General features: G+C 34.2%; 2 protein-coding genes and 1 non-coding gene across 5 annotated transcripts; 2 read left to right on the forward strand and 1 right to left on the reverse strand.

Moving 5' to 3' along the window:
- The first annotated feature begins 1,064 nt into the window (after positions 1–1,064).
- Positions 1,065–2,047, forward strand: LOC100241117 (uncharacterized). The gene is given in 1 exon segment (NM_001402605.1): positions 1,065–2,047. A coding segment is annotated over 1 exon segment (675 nt). The 5' UTR covers positions 1,065–1,128; the 3' UTR covers positions 1,804–2,047.
- A 5,193-nt stretch (positions 2,048–7,240) lies between these two features.
- Positions 7,241–7,313, reverse strand: TRNAK-CUU (transfer RNA lysine (anticodon CUU)). The gene has a single exon. It is a non-coding gene; the product is annotated as a tRNA-Lys (tRNA).
- Positions 7,314–7,393: 80 nt separating this feature from the next.
- On the forward strand, positions 7,394–14,645 carry LOC100261575 (uncharacterized). 3 transcript variants are annotated; one of them, XM_010660280.3, is made up of 11 exons: positions 7,394–7,494; positions 7,800–7,944; positions 8,044–8,095; positions 8,608–8,714; positions 10,837–10,882; positions 12,009–12,143; positions 12,278–12,367; positions 12,469–12,600; positions 12,692–12,775; positions 12,928–12,992; positions 14,135–14,645. In XM_010660280.3, the coding sequence occupies exons 2-11, from the start codon at positions 7,832–7,834 to the stop codon at positions 14,319–14,321; spliced, it is 1,011 nt and encodes a 336-aa protein (XP_010658582.1). In that variant the 5' UTR covers positions 7,394–7,494; positions 7,800–7,831; the 3' UTR covers positions 14,322–14,645. The 3 variants fall into 3 exon arrangements, with proteins under 3 accessions (XP_010658582.1, XP_019080172.1, XP_002283615.1); XM_019224627.2 differs by having other exon boundaries at positions 7,400–7,494; positions 7,770–7,944; XM_002283579.5 differs by having other exon boundaries at positions 7,400–7,494; positions 7,831–7,944.
- Positions 14,646–14,656: the final 11 nt, after the last annotated feature.

The raw sequence follows: 14,656 nt of genomic DNA on the forward strand, positions 1-14,656 counted from the left end.
TTTGGCTGAAGGCTGATAAATAAAGGCAAAGGCAAGCCATCCAACATGAAACCAGCCATAAATCTTAATCAGGGCATGCTGTCCCCACTTGCAAGACTTGTTGCCTTTAGTTGGTCTTCTGAAGGGCCTGAGAATTTCTTTCCCTTGAAATGATTAAAGCCAATGTTGCCTTTAGAAGGAAACAACTTTAATGTGAAGACTTATGGGTTGTCAAATGAGGTAAGCCAACCTTATCTCTCATACAAAAACCAAAGAAACCCATTTCTCTTTTTCCCCGTTTCTTTTTTATGGTTTCTTGGCATACCATATGAACAACTTCCACCAAACCTTTGGTAATGGGGCCGATTCCTAGCTACGGCTGAACTAACCCTTCTACAGCTAGCATTTAATGAACCCTACTACACACAAAAGAAAAAGGACCATGGTCCAAGTTTGGAACCACCCATGAGTCTGCCTGATTTTGGAGATTTCTTTGATAAAAACTTCACATTTACCATTACCCATATCAGATAATGTTAGCCATCCAATACAAGAACATGGATAAATGGGTTCAGCCTTGAGGATAGGATTCAAATTTCCAAAATGGGTTTTCTATAATGTGGTCCCTCTCCTTTGTAAAACTCCACGTATACCATATTTAGAGGGTAATTATCATTTGTAAGTCCCAAGGTCTTCTCTCTGCCCATGTGGTGCCTCTGAGATTCAATTGCAAATCACAAGTTTTATCCCTCTAGGTCTGCAAATATTTAAGCCTTGATGCATCCATAATGGTATAGAGATGCCACATAAAGAAAATGCAAGAAAAATACAGGGAAAAGGTGAAGGAAAGAAGAGGCAACATCATGAGATATGTCATGAAAATATGTGGGCACTCAATAACTCCAACCTACTTCATCTCCAAGCCCACTTTTAATAATAGACTGGCGTACATATAAAATAAAAAATCAAGGTTATACTAATAATTAAAATAATATCAAAATGAACAAATTTTTCTAAAGTAGTAACCTCCCTTTTTGACTGTGATATTCCATAATTAAAGGTTGGAAGATAACAACACATCATCAAAAGCAATAGATTGGTTTGTTATCATACAAAACAAAAGGCATCACCACAACCCACAAATGTACCATGGAAGAGAAGGAGAAGAGCAAGAAGAAGAAGCAAAAACACCAACACCCCAATGATCAAACCACCAAACCCTCATCAGATTTTGCCTTCAAGCTCAGCTCAGAAGTAAAGGGTCTCCGATTTGGGGGTCAGTTCATCGTAAAATCATTCACAATCCGGCGAGCGAGGCCTCTGGAGCTCCTCAAAGTCCTCTCTTTCCCACCCACCAATCACCACAAAGATAAAACCAAAGCCAAACTCCCTTTTCCTTCAACCACAGCTTTCTTGCCTACAAACTTCACAATCTTAGCTCACCATGCATGGCACACCCTCACACTGGGCCTTGGCACCAAGAAATCTAAGGTCCTTCTCTTTGTCTTTGAATCGGAGAACTTGAAGGTGGCTGTGGACCGTGTGTGGCCGCCGGAGATTCCTCTCGGAGAAGTGAACAAGAAGCTGATTAGAGGGCTGACAGGCTATGAAATGGCTCGGTTTAAGTTCAGAAAAGGGTGCATCACTTTCTACGTTTATGCAGTTCGACGAGTAGGTAACTTGGGCTTCTCATGCGCTGATGATCTGAGAACAATTCTTCAGTCAGTGGTCGAGCTCAAGGATTTCTTGGATCACACTGCTATGCTTGCCATGCCTCACCAGAGAAGCATTGCCTTTGCACCTCCGGTGGCCATGGCTCACTAGCCATTACCCTCCTCCTCATCATCATCATCATCCTCATCTTTTCTCCTTCAAGACTTCTTTAATTTGTTGACTTCTTTTTTTCTTTTTTAATATTGTGATTATGATGTTGGGGCGGTGGGTGGGGGAGGGGATTGATTAATTTTTTTGGAGATCTTTCTTTTGTTTTCTCTTTTCCTATTTTTAGTACAAATAAATCAGTGGGTTTCTACAGTGAATTCAGATGGGTCTGGTCTGTTGATTTGCAGAAAAGCACATGTTACTGGCAAAATTCTGAAGTAATCATCCATGACTAGGTATGTGACATTTTTCTAACTTAGAACAATTGGGCACCACTGCTATACCCTTATCATCAATATTGGCTGGTATCACAGGGAGAATAATATTTACTCATATATATATATATATATATTTTCTCTTCCCTTCGTCTCTTCTCCTGTTTTATTAATTACTTTTAATTTCATTTCCAAAACATTTTCAATTTTTATGACTCTTTTCGATTCCTCTGCTGACATCCACTGATCTTGGCTATGGTACCTACCACCATGATGTTTAACCTAACTACAGGAACCCAAACCACTCTGAAGTAATATATTAACTTTCTTTAATTTCAAAACCTGTTTTGAAGATGTGTTGTGAAATTTTATATGTTTTTTGTTTTCAAAAACAAAAACAGTTCCCATTTTTTGCTACCAAACCCTCTTTAAATATTGGTACGATCTCGCCTGCAAGATCTTCTTGGGAGCCATAGTCATAGGATCAAAACTAGTCCAGTGTTAAAAACACTTTGCTTTTAGCTTAACTTGTATACTTAATTAAGAAGAAGTAAAATCCTGTTTATATAAGAAAATTATCAAATTATCTGCCCTTGAGATTGTAAAAGGAATATTCTGAGTGGGAAAAAATCTTCCTGTCTCCCTTGTGAGTTGTGAGTCGATGGTCCCTATATAATTTGTACCATTTAAAATGGGTGAGACCCCCTGCCGACCCTAGGGCCCATGCTGAAATTCAGCAATCAATCAATCACAGTAGAAAATTGCATACTAAACTCAATTTTAAAATATAATAATAATAGTTTTCGTAAATTTTTAGATGATTTTATTAAAAGGGTTAATAAATTTTAAAAATTTAATCTAAATAAAATAATCCTAATTTTAATTTTCAAATTACAGGCAAATAAAATACAGATATAAGAGCTTAGTTCGCTGTATAAACTATGGAGCCATCACTACCGTCCAATGAATACGAGTCATGGTTGGTGTCAAAATTAATACATGATCTAGACCGTCCAAATTTCTGTCCATCGGGCACTGGCTTTTTCGTGAATTGCGCAGAGATGCAATCCGTGAACCCACCCACATCCCCACCAATGGCTTTGAAACACGCGTCCAACTCATTTTTATATTGGCTGCAACTTGCAACACGTTAAACTTTCTCGAGAGGTCCAAACGGACCAAACCTGAGAAAATTTTATATATATATATAGTGGACTGAAGAAGTGTCAGTTATTATGGTTGAGTGAATGATGATGGCATGTGATGATGATGAGGAGGAGGAGGAGGATGATGATGGTGGTGGAGAAAAGCTGTATGGCATAATGGAAGGCAGAAATGGGGTACCCTCGCCACCCATTCCAAAGCTTTATGGCCTACAAAAGTGAGGGAAAAGCAACAAAAAATGGAAAAAAGGGAAAATCTTTCTTTTTCTTATTCCTCCTTTGCCTTTAATCGTGTCATGAGAAGGTCCCATGCCAACTACTTTGTCACATGAATCATCTACACATCTCTCTGCTAGACCGCTTCCCCTCCGACTTTTGAGTAGAGTATGCTTAGTAAATCAAAGGCCTCTTCAACCATACATACATATATATATATATATATATATATATATATATATATATATATATATATATTGCATTTATATGGTGGGTATTGATGAATGCATGTAACGTTTTTGAAGCCATTAATACCATCAAAGATGTTTTGATTGACCACTTTATTTGGAACTTAAAAGAGGCTCTTAATAAATGGACAAATGACATATAGCAAGATGAAGGTAGAGTTTATGTGGGGGGCTCTCTCCACGTGTCACTTTCCAATCGTAACACTTGATCAGGTGGCACAGGCAAGCAACCATCTGGATCCTTCCATCCAGACCATGCCCAATTCATCTGGCCACGGATATAAAAAGGTTATTTCCCTACAAGGTTAGACAATAAGGGAGACTTGACTCTCCAAACAGACGAAACCGTCCAATCAAGCTTTCAAGACCCACTAACATGAGTAATCATTCACGTACTGACAATGAAATGGTTGATGGGACCACTTCCAATCCTCAAGTCCATTTCAATTAATTGCTACACATAATCCCAAACTATCAAAAGGTTGAAGGAACAAACGGTTGCACAGTCAAACATCATGGCATGTCAGCTAATGGCACCTGTCAACCGTCCAAAACTGTGATGATTGCCTTGCCACCTACAAGACAATCATCACTACAGAGAAAGTCAAAGTGCTTAGTTAGGACTACAATGACATTCTGTTTAGCATTATAAAAACTCTCTACAAATACAAACAAGGCACGCAGAGATAAGCCTAGTGACTATCTCTCTCTCTAAAATTGCTTGAGCTATATTTTATTTGACTTAAACTTTGGAGGGGCGTACCCGGACCACCTGTCCAGACATTTTTTGTACATGAAAAGAGTTTATCCAACCTCATTATCATTGGAACGAATGTTCAGAGAGGCAAACGAAGGGAGGAAGATTGTCCATTTCCCATTGAGCTGGACGAATCCAACACCAATTGGCTTTGCATCAATACTTTCCTTGTTCACTTTCAATTTCATCTTCATCCATATATGGTCAATTTGAATCAACTATGTATGATATGTAAAGTTGCATTCTTTTTCATTGATTTGGAATAACAATTAAGATATATGAATATAAAAATGAAACGAGAGATTGGGAGAATAATTATGTAATAGACATCAATATAATGAAAATGATCTTTAGAGATAGAAAAATATTTTGGGTCTAGAGCTATAAAAATAATCCACTAATAATTCAAAAAATAGTACAAGAGATTTGTTTAGTACAAAATATTCAATCCTCGTTTCGACCATCTATCTAGTATTCTTTGATTATTAATATATTTGAACTTCATACTATTTTCTTTATAGAATTTTCATAGAATTACTTGGATGTTGCGTCTCAAGATTTCCTAAAAATCACTCTTAAAGAATCTTCAAATTTCAACCTCAAAAATGATTTTAAAAAATAATAATGTTAAAGTATATAAATGCTTATCATTTGAAAGTCAAGTCGGGATGGTTATGGGACAGATTTTTTTGAGTATCTACTTCATCTTGTTCCTAATAAGACGGGTTTGAAATTTAAATTTAAAGGTTTGAGATGAGTTTGAATTTTTTTTAAAAACCTAGAACTGATTTGAGGCGGGTTCGGGTATTATCTTGCCTCGGCCCACCCCACCCCAACCCAATTATATAAAGTTTAATTTCAAAAATGAATTAATTTAATTTTTATTTTCCTATTTTAAATATAATATAATAATAAAAAATAAATTATAATATTTTAATTATTTATAAAAATATCCTTTGATGTTTTGGACCGCAAGTAACATAAGTAGGATAAATGGGGTTTGAACTAACCACACATAGCACCGGTAGGAGCAATGGAACAAGCAAATGTTAAAATATTTAAAAACCAAAGAAATGTTATAACATCCATTATTTTAAAAGTTAAACCCTTCAATCAAATTTTGGATTAATAAAAAACAATGTTAGTATTTAAACCTAAAGGTGGTCAAAACTAAAAGCAATTGAAGCCAAATGATGTTGTTATTATTTCATACAATTATTGGCTTTCTTTGGAACCTAAAAGTTGCTCTCAATAAAAGGATATCTAGTGGGGTAAATGTATGTAATTGAAGGGTTTTAGGTAGTAGGTGCAATTGAAAGCTTTTGGGTAGCTTGGTCTTAATTAGTTGTTTTTCAAGATGAAACAAAAACTTCACACACACACGCAACAAAAGTTTTCAACCATCAATAAAGGAAGGCATAGCAATTCTTTCAATCACTTTCAACTTCACTTTCATGGAGGTGAAACCTAACATCAATCCTTGGATTGTCTCTATATAACCAAGGATTAAGACATCGTTGAATTTTGATGAAATTCTAATAGAAATGTTGAGTTTTGGTGAAGATTGAAACAAAAAACGCGATGAAAATTTGACCTGACAAATTTTAAGTATTTCTTAACAAAAAAAAAAAACACTAAAAATATATTTAAGAAAAAAACCAGTGAAACAAATATAAGTAACGTATCATTTGACAAGAAGATTTTCAAAATATGTATAAAGCATTGATATTTTTAGTGATTTTTCATTGACTTAAAATTTGATTTGATCTAAAGAAAGTCTATAAAAACATGATTTATCAAATGATAAAATAAAGTTAAAATAATTAATGAATAGAAAATTCTTAAGATTTCAAATGTTCGATATCAAGTTTATAAAGAAAATGCAAATTAATTCACAACTTTACAAGTCACTCTAAGAATAAATTGAATATCACAATCAATTTAATAGATTTTAATGTTCAAATCTTCAAAATACATGTGGTTGTTTATCTTTTCCATGGTTCCTCCCCATGTTGTAGCTACTTCTAAGGTGCAAGGAAAGTGTCTAATTCAGGCTTTAATGGTCAAGGTAAGGAGAAAAGCGTTGTTTGATGCCCAAGGCTTTACATCCATGAAGGAAAATCATAGCTACACCCAACTCTTCACTATCTAGAAAGTTATTCAAACCAATACAAGTTAGGTATATTTAATCAAAACCTTTAGAAAAATTAATAGAATTAACCCTAATTTAAAAATACATAAATTTGTAATTAATTTGTAATTATATTTGATTTGATTTTATATTTTTCATAGTAAATCAAACATTAAAAAAATAGTTTCCTTAACTTTTTTTTTTCTCATTCTAAGCATTTATTTCTTTTTCTTTTTTTTTTTTTAATTTTTGGGAATCAAACATAGACTTAAAAAATTGATAATTAATAAAAAAAATAATACTTAATTCAGATAATTAAAGCTAATTTATTGGAATAGTTTAAGAAGAGGTACTTGGATCTTCTTATAATTTTGAAGTCTAAATTGGAAAAAAAAAATTAAAAAGAAGCAAAAAACAATGCCTACAATGGGGCTCATTTTCTTAGTATTTTTTAAAAAAAAAATCATTTTCCTTATTATCATTTTCTTAATTTTTTTTTAGAGCTAAACATTACTATAGAGAAAGAGAGAAGTAATAAAAAGCAATACTTAAATTTGGATTTACAAAAAAAAGCTAATTTATTAAAATAGTTTAATAAAAGATGGGAAAAAAAGAAAGAAAAAGGTAGAAGAAGAGAGATGGAAAAAATGCGCCCACCGTGGGGCTCGAACCCACGACCACAAGGTTAAGAGCCTTGCGCTCTACCGACTGAGCTAGACGGGCTGTGGCGTCAAAGCTAAACTTTTAAGATATAAATATTATAATTTTTCTTCCCAATATACTTATAACCTCAAGATTGAAGTAAATTACAGAGTTGACCACTTGAGCCGTCCTAGGGTTGAGTCTTCTCACTTCTGGCGAGAGAGAAGGTGAAGAGAGGGTTGTTTGACGCCAACCGATCGAGGTACCTTTCTTTTCTCCTTCAATTCCATCGTTCTACTTCGTATTAGATTCTGATGTTTCCATGGTTAAACCATTGAATCTAGGTTTTTCATGTTAAAGATCTTGTAATCACACTTCAAACTCTGTCCTCAGATCCAAAAAACATGCAATTGAAATATTTTCACTTCATTTCTTTTGGATTGAACTTTAATCTACTTTTTCTTTTGGTCGACGGTTTGTTTTATTCATTTGAACTCTAAATATATGAATTAGGATCATTAATTGGTTGAATTTCAGCTGTCACATTGGATCATTTTCTCCTTACAGTACTTAAAATAACTTGACGAAACAACTCCAGGATGGGATGGCTGTGGATCATCACGGAACTTTTGGTCATTGCTGTGACCTTTGCGGCTTTAGGATTAGGGTTTGCTATAATCTTCGAGTCGTTCAGGAGAAGACACAACAATGCGTATTTTTCATACCTGAACTCTAAATTTTCTCATATTTGATTTTTTTCTTCTCTTTTAATGTTGCTGTTGTTTTTGTTAACATTTCAATCTTTTGGCAGTCATGTTGAATCTGGTAATGCAGTATTCGAAGATCCAAATTCTTTGAAGCAGGTAATTGTATTTTCTTCTGCATATGCATTTTAGGAATGAAACATTGGCTTTGGTTTCTCAAAGATTAAAAGAAAAAGAGAAATTATTTTTTAAATGTTGTTCTTTTGGTGTTGAAATGATGCACGAATGCAACTTCGTTAAACTAACAATTGGATAGTCTTAGTTGAGTGGAGCATTTTTTAAGTTATATTATTGAAAATTTTAAAAATTTCTATCAGAATATAATCTCAACATGATCTATACATCTCTTTGAATAAATAAATAAATGATTTCTTTTACTTTTTCTATTATTTTAGAACAATAGAAAAATAAAAAAAAAGTTCTGGATGAGAAAATGATTAAAATGATCTAAAAAGAACTAATTTTTAAGCATTTCAACATACCAATAGAATTGTTTCAATTCAAGTTTATTTAGTTTACTATGTAAATCTGGTGGTTATTATCTAGCTAGGATGTGGAAGTGGTTGTGGAAATACTTATTCTGCTGGAAGCATTTTTCCCATTTGTCACAGGTTCCTTGTCCTAATATTTCTGATCCTGCTGAGAAGTATATATCTTTGATAATTCCTGCATTCAATGAAGAGCTTAGACTTCCTGGAGCGCTTGATGAAACCATGAAGTAAGCAGAAGTATATCTATCATCATATATTCTAATTAATTAGTATCCAAGTTTATGATTGGTAATTATTTGATAGGATTTGGACATCATTGTCTATGTATCTTACAATGATTTGGTTTTGACATCAACTTATTCATACACTGTTTAGTCATTTGAGAAATGGAATTAGAGAGCATAGATCACTCAACAGAATTGTTCCCTGAGCAATTCATCATTGGTTTGTGACTGATATGCAGAAGAAAAATTACTTAATCATCATTATTCTGAAAGCAATTTAGTGAGTGAATGGATGGAGCAATTTTTTTGTGATCAGAAGCAAATTTGTGGATGTGTGGTTTGGATGGGTATTTGATGCAAAAGGGAATATAGACAACTAGTTTTTCTTGCATTAGTGCATTAATCAATACTAACCTTCATTTATATCTTGAGTCAAATGATGATGAATCTGTTGAACTGACTTAACCCCTGCAAAAGCTATCATCCTTTAAAGCACTATCCAATTCTATCAGAAAAAGGTGTTACAAATGCATACACAAACACAATACACATGTATCTGTGTGTTTATTGGTGTTCGTAATACATAAATAGGTAGTAAGGTGCAGGATTACTAAATTACTTTCAATAAACAATCACTGGACAGACTCATGGACCAAATCGATAGTTCTAATCTTAGCTACTTTCTTCTATATCATAGTCCACACTTTGTAAATCTGTAAACTGTTACTTTAAAGAAAATCCCAGCAACCAACTACTTCAACCTCCTAAAACTATAGAAACATTTACATTAAATGTATTAATATGTAAGAGAAATTGCAATTTTAAAAACAATGCTTTGATCAATCTGTTCAGATTCCTGTAATGCAACTCAGATTCTAATGTTTCTTTTAACTGTACCAGTGAGTCTATGGAGTTGAATTATTGCTCATATTGGATCAAGAATTGTAGTATTATTTGGGTTGAAGTTTTAACTCCCATGGGAAAAACTTAAGCATGAAAATTTTCATTTCTATGAGTTTAGACCTTTGGAGAGAATTGAAAATTTCATGAGTGAAGCAAAAAGAACCGCTGCATTGCACCAGAGTTGTGAAAATTAAAATCTATTGAACTCTCATTCTTAGAATAAGATCTGATACATTTTTTTTTTTTTTTTGTGCTCTAGGATATAATTATTCCTTGTATTTAATTTTCCATGTGCTCTCTGTTAGCATGCTATCCTGCCTTTTATCTGTGTTGCATGTGGCATTACAACAAGAGCAGGTAATTGAGTTGGGAACCTGATCTTTGTTGTTTCTCAGGAAAAGGGCAATTCTCTTAGGAATTTACATGCATTACAAATGCTTTGTCATTGCCAATCTATATTATACTTAGCACATCCGCGAACAAGTTTCATATAAATAAAAATTGCACAAGTGGTTGGACAGAACTCTTTTCCCTTGGAAAATATCTATAATTAGCAGGAAGGCAGGGATCATATAAAGGTGGCAAAATAAAATAGAAGGTTGAAAGGGTCCTTTTAATATGATTTTTTTCAACTTCTTCGCAATCCAGTGTTCTAAGGAACACATCTTCATCCGATATTGACTCATATGGTTCTAGTTGGGGACATGCTTGAGTTCATGATAGATTGTCTATCTCAATAGTGGACAATATGTAAAGAAATTTTACCAAGATGGCTTGAATTGGTTTGAATCAGGAAAATAATACTGCTAAACTCATCCACATCTGATTGGCTATGGTTATTTTATACTGGCTTCAACAATGCTTTTAAAAAGTATGGTTGTTATAGAGTTGTGCTTAATCATTTTTTAGAGTTGTTTCAACAATGTCCTTTAAAGGGTTCAGTTCAAAATTGAGATTTTCAATCCTTCATTGTAGGACTTCTTTACAAACATGTTGTGATAATGCACCTTTACTAAGATATGGAACTGTGCATGTGCACACACATATCTATTGGCACTCAAAAATATATGCCATCTCTATTCATATTCTGTAGCACAAGTAAGACTTGTCTTAGGAAATGAAGGTGCATTTGCGGAATGGTAATTAATCAATTTGTTAGTGGATAATGTGCAGAGTTCTATAAATTGTAGAAGCACTCTAATATTTGAATCTTTACTTGTAGTTATCTTCAACAACGTGCAGCCAAGGATAAGTCATTTTCTTATGAGGTATAATTTTATTCCTTTTATTTGCTGTATCATTTAAATTGCTTTTTGTGGCTTTGAGGAATTGCCATACTGTAATTGTAAGGAAAAAATTTTTCTAATGATCCATAAAATGAAAATTAGATTATGGTATTGCTGACTCATTACCTTAAAAAAAAAATACTTAGATGAAGTGCATTGCATTTATGAAGCAGACAAATTATTGTTTTTACCATTGCAGGAAGTTCTCCCAAATTGACAGGGAATAAGGTCCTCACTTCATGGTTAAGGTCTTAACCATCCATGTAGATCCATTATGCGAAAGCTCTCTTAGTGATAGTATCTTGAGATAAGTTTGTGTGTTATTAGTCTATATGTCCATTAAGTTTATGCAGTAGCTTGTTAACTAATTGAAGTTTACACGGTGTCTATCTGAGTTATCATGAAATATTTGTGACATTTGTGATAATTATTTTGAAAACTTCAAAGTAATATGTATAACAGTTCTTATAATAATTATAAAGAAAAAACCATGTAAATGTTTCCTGAAATCTTTGTATAAAAAGCCTGGAAGCTTGTTGGTGTGGCTCAAGTGGTGAGGGGTTGGTGTGGGGATGTGGAAGGTTCCAGGTTTGAGACCCAATTGGGACAACAAATATTGCATGTCAAAAAAGAGGAAAAAAAAACCCTGCAAGATAACCATGTATGGGAGCCCAACAACAAATTCTTTCAAAACATTCTGTCAGCTCTTGTGTCAGGTCAGGTTGTGTGTTTTCTTCTCAACCAGGAAATAATTGTTTTCATACTGAAAGTTGCATGTTTTATGATTATAGAAAATTTGGTTTTGCCTTTTTTTTTGGTTTGTTTTTTTGCTTGGCTAAAATTTGGTTTTGCTATTGTTTTGTCCTCCTGTTTTATAGGTATTTCCTTTTAATACATAGAATTAACCTGGATTCACCCTTTCCTTGCCCTAACTCCTCGCCATATGAGCTAGGACTCACGTCTGATGCATTGTCTTGTTGCCTAGATTGTTGATATGATTTATATCTTTTACAGGATGTCCTGATTACTATCTCCAAATAGCAACATGGGCTTTATCCTAGCATTCTCTACTTCTCTCACATATACTGGGGCATGTGTTCTTGTACAGGTGGTGATTGTCGATGATGGAAGTGCTGATGGGACAAACAGAGTAGCTTTTGACTTTGTAAAAAAATACACAATAGACAATGTTAGGGTTATACTTCTTGGAAGAAATTATGGTAAAGGAGAAGCTATAAGACAAGTGAGTCTGTTAGCCTATTTATTCTTCAGTCAGCTACAAATATTTTCCTATTCTATGATGGGTCTATTTTTCTCTATTTTGTGTGACGACAATTTATTGAAGCACTTTACCTCTGTGAAAGCATTGGAAAACAGGGGATGCTTCATTCACGTGGTGAACTACTTCTGATGCTGGATGCTGATGGGGCAACCAAGGTTACTGACCTAGAAAAACTTGAAAATCAGGTTATTTCTGGCTGTATGCCATCCATTGCGAATATACCTTTTTTAATGACAATTGGAATGGTCAGAGTTGATCACAGACCACCTGACTTTTTTCCTGTCAGATTCACGTAGTTGCCATGAAAGAAATTCAGTTTGGAGATTCAGCAACTGGCGATTCAAGTTTAAGAATTTCTGATATTCCACTTGCTGCATTTGGTTCTCGTGCTCATCTTGAGGAGAAAGCTCTGGCTACAGTTGAGTCTTGCTGATGACGTTTGCTTCTTTATATATTTTCGATTTTTTATATTGTTAAATTTTTCTTAGTAGAGTTACTTCATTTTTCAGAGGAAGTGGTACCGCAATTTTTTAATGAAGGGTTTCCATGTTGTGGTTCTCTTAACTGCTGGTCCTGGAATTCGGGATACACAGGTAGACTTTCCACGTCACAAATAATTTGTTTTCCCTTAGATATGAGTAGTGATCCCTATCGTTTCTTGGATTCTTAATTAAAGCCTTTAGACTGGGGTTAATATAGATATTCTAAAAATTTTACTTGATATGGACATTTTCATGCATCACAGTGTGGTTTTAAGATGTTTACTAGGGCGGCTGCCCGAAAGCTTTTCACAAACATCCGCTTGAAAAGGTAACTACATAACTTTGGATGCTATTGATGATCCGCTTACAATATTCCCTTCAATTTCTAATGATTCTTTTTTGTTTTAATAGGAATTGTGAAGTATTATGTGTACTCTTGTTTATTCATCGAATATATCCTTTGGAGCTAATTTATTCTGTTTTGTACCTTTAATCTAGCATCCAGTGTCTTTCAAACTTAGTTTTTGGTGTAGCGATTTCTCTCCAGTGAAACTGAGGAATTGATACCTCTGGGTAGAACGCTAGTTAATCTATTGAATTTGTAAGGAGCCAGGGCTGATATTGAAGTTTAGGATTGCATTTCAACTCATCATGTGTTAAGTTTACAGACAAGTATGGTTTCCAACTGTATGACAACTAAATAGAAAAAGCAGGTCATGTAATACAAGAAAAGTGACCTAGAATACATTTAAGGATTTGATCTACAGGACAAAAAAACATCAAGATTGGAAATTGAAATGCTTTCAGAAGCATGGAAATTAGCATGTTCTATTATGACAATGATTTATTTTAAATTCTCAGAAAAAGAACAATTTGAGGACATTCATGTAGTGTATGTACCAAGTAAATTAAAGCCACTTTCACCTGCAATCCAAGTGATCGAATGAAAATTAGAAAAGTTTATGCCAAGATGCTATGAGCAAATTCTATATAGATAAGATGCATCTATGAAAACTGTTGCCTTTGGTCCAAGCTATTGAAATTGGCATCAAACAATTTATGTCAAGATGCGGCTGACAATTCCTGGAGAAGGTTTCTTCTCTCCCCGCCCCCAACACCTTCATTCCCCCATCACACCAATCTTGAATTGGATGTTAATGTGGGGGGACCATTTTCAATGGGTGTATACATGGGACTTGTGTACTCACCAGATACAGAAGATGACTCTTGGCCAGGGTTAGCTACACCTGACTGGATATTTAACTTCGCAGACGTTAGGCCTAAACCAGTAGAGATATAAATGGGACACATGACTTATCAGTTAAGTGGGCATGTTTTTTTATCAATTTTTTATCTTTATTTGGGGAATTATGCTCTGCAATGATCTGTTCCATCTGTCTTGTTCTATGTTTGATATATATATATATATTCAATTTGGGGTACTTACATAGCCACATGGACTTGGTGCAGGTGGTGCTTTGATGTTGAGTTAGTCTATCTATGCAAATGGTTTGGTATTCCAATGATTGAGATATCTGTAAATTGGTCTGAGATTCCTGGTTCTAAGGTGAATCCATTAAGCATTCCCAACATGCTTTGGGAGCTTGCACTCATGTCTGCTGGATATAGGACTGGTATGTGGAAAATTTCTACCTGAGTATTTATATTTTGAAGTTGATCCAAGACGAGTAGTCATCTTTTTTGCCGCCTCCAGTTTGATGCAATTTCACAGACAGAAGTGACACCTGATTAGGCAAACCTTAGGGGACACAAATCTTCTTTCACTTTTGCACGAACAAAGATTACTAATTTCGTGAATTTTTATGCAAGCCATGATCTGACCTGGTAGTTCAGTTTGTAAAATTATACAAAGGAAACTACTATTTTTATTGTCTTTGTTCCTTACAATTGCTGATTAGACTATAGAGTCAGGGATGTCCACACAAGAAAAAGTTAAAATAAATGCTGGGAAATTGTTTAATCAGGTGTGAG

The sequence above is a fragment of the Vitis vinifera genome, chromosome 13 (genome assembly GCF_030704535.1).
Source record: "Vitis vinifera cultivar Pinot Noir 40024 chromosome 13, ASM3070453v1".
NCBI classification, from domain to species: Eukaryota; Viridiplantae; Streptophyta; class Magnoliopsida; order Vitales; family Vitaceae; genus Vitis; species Vitis vinifera.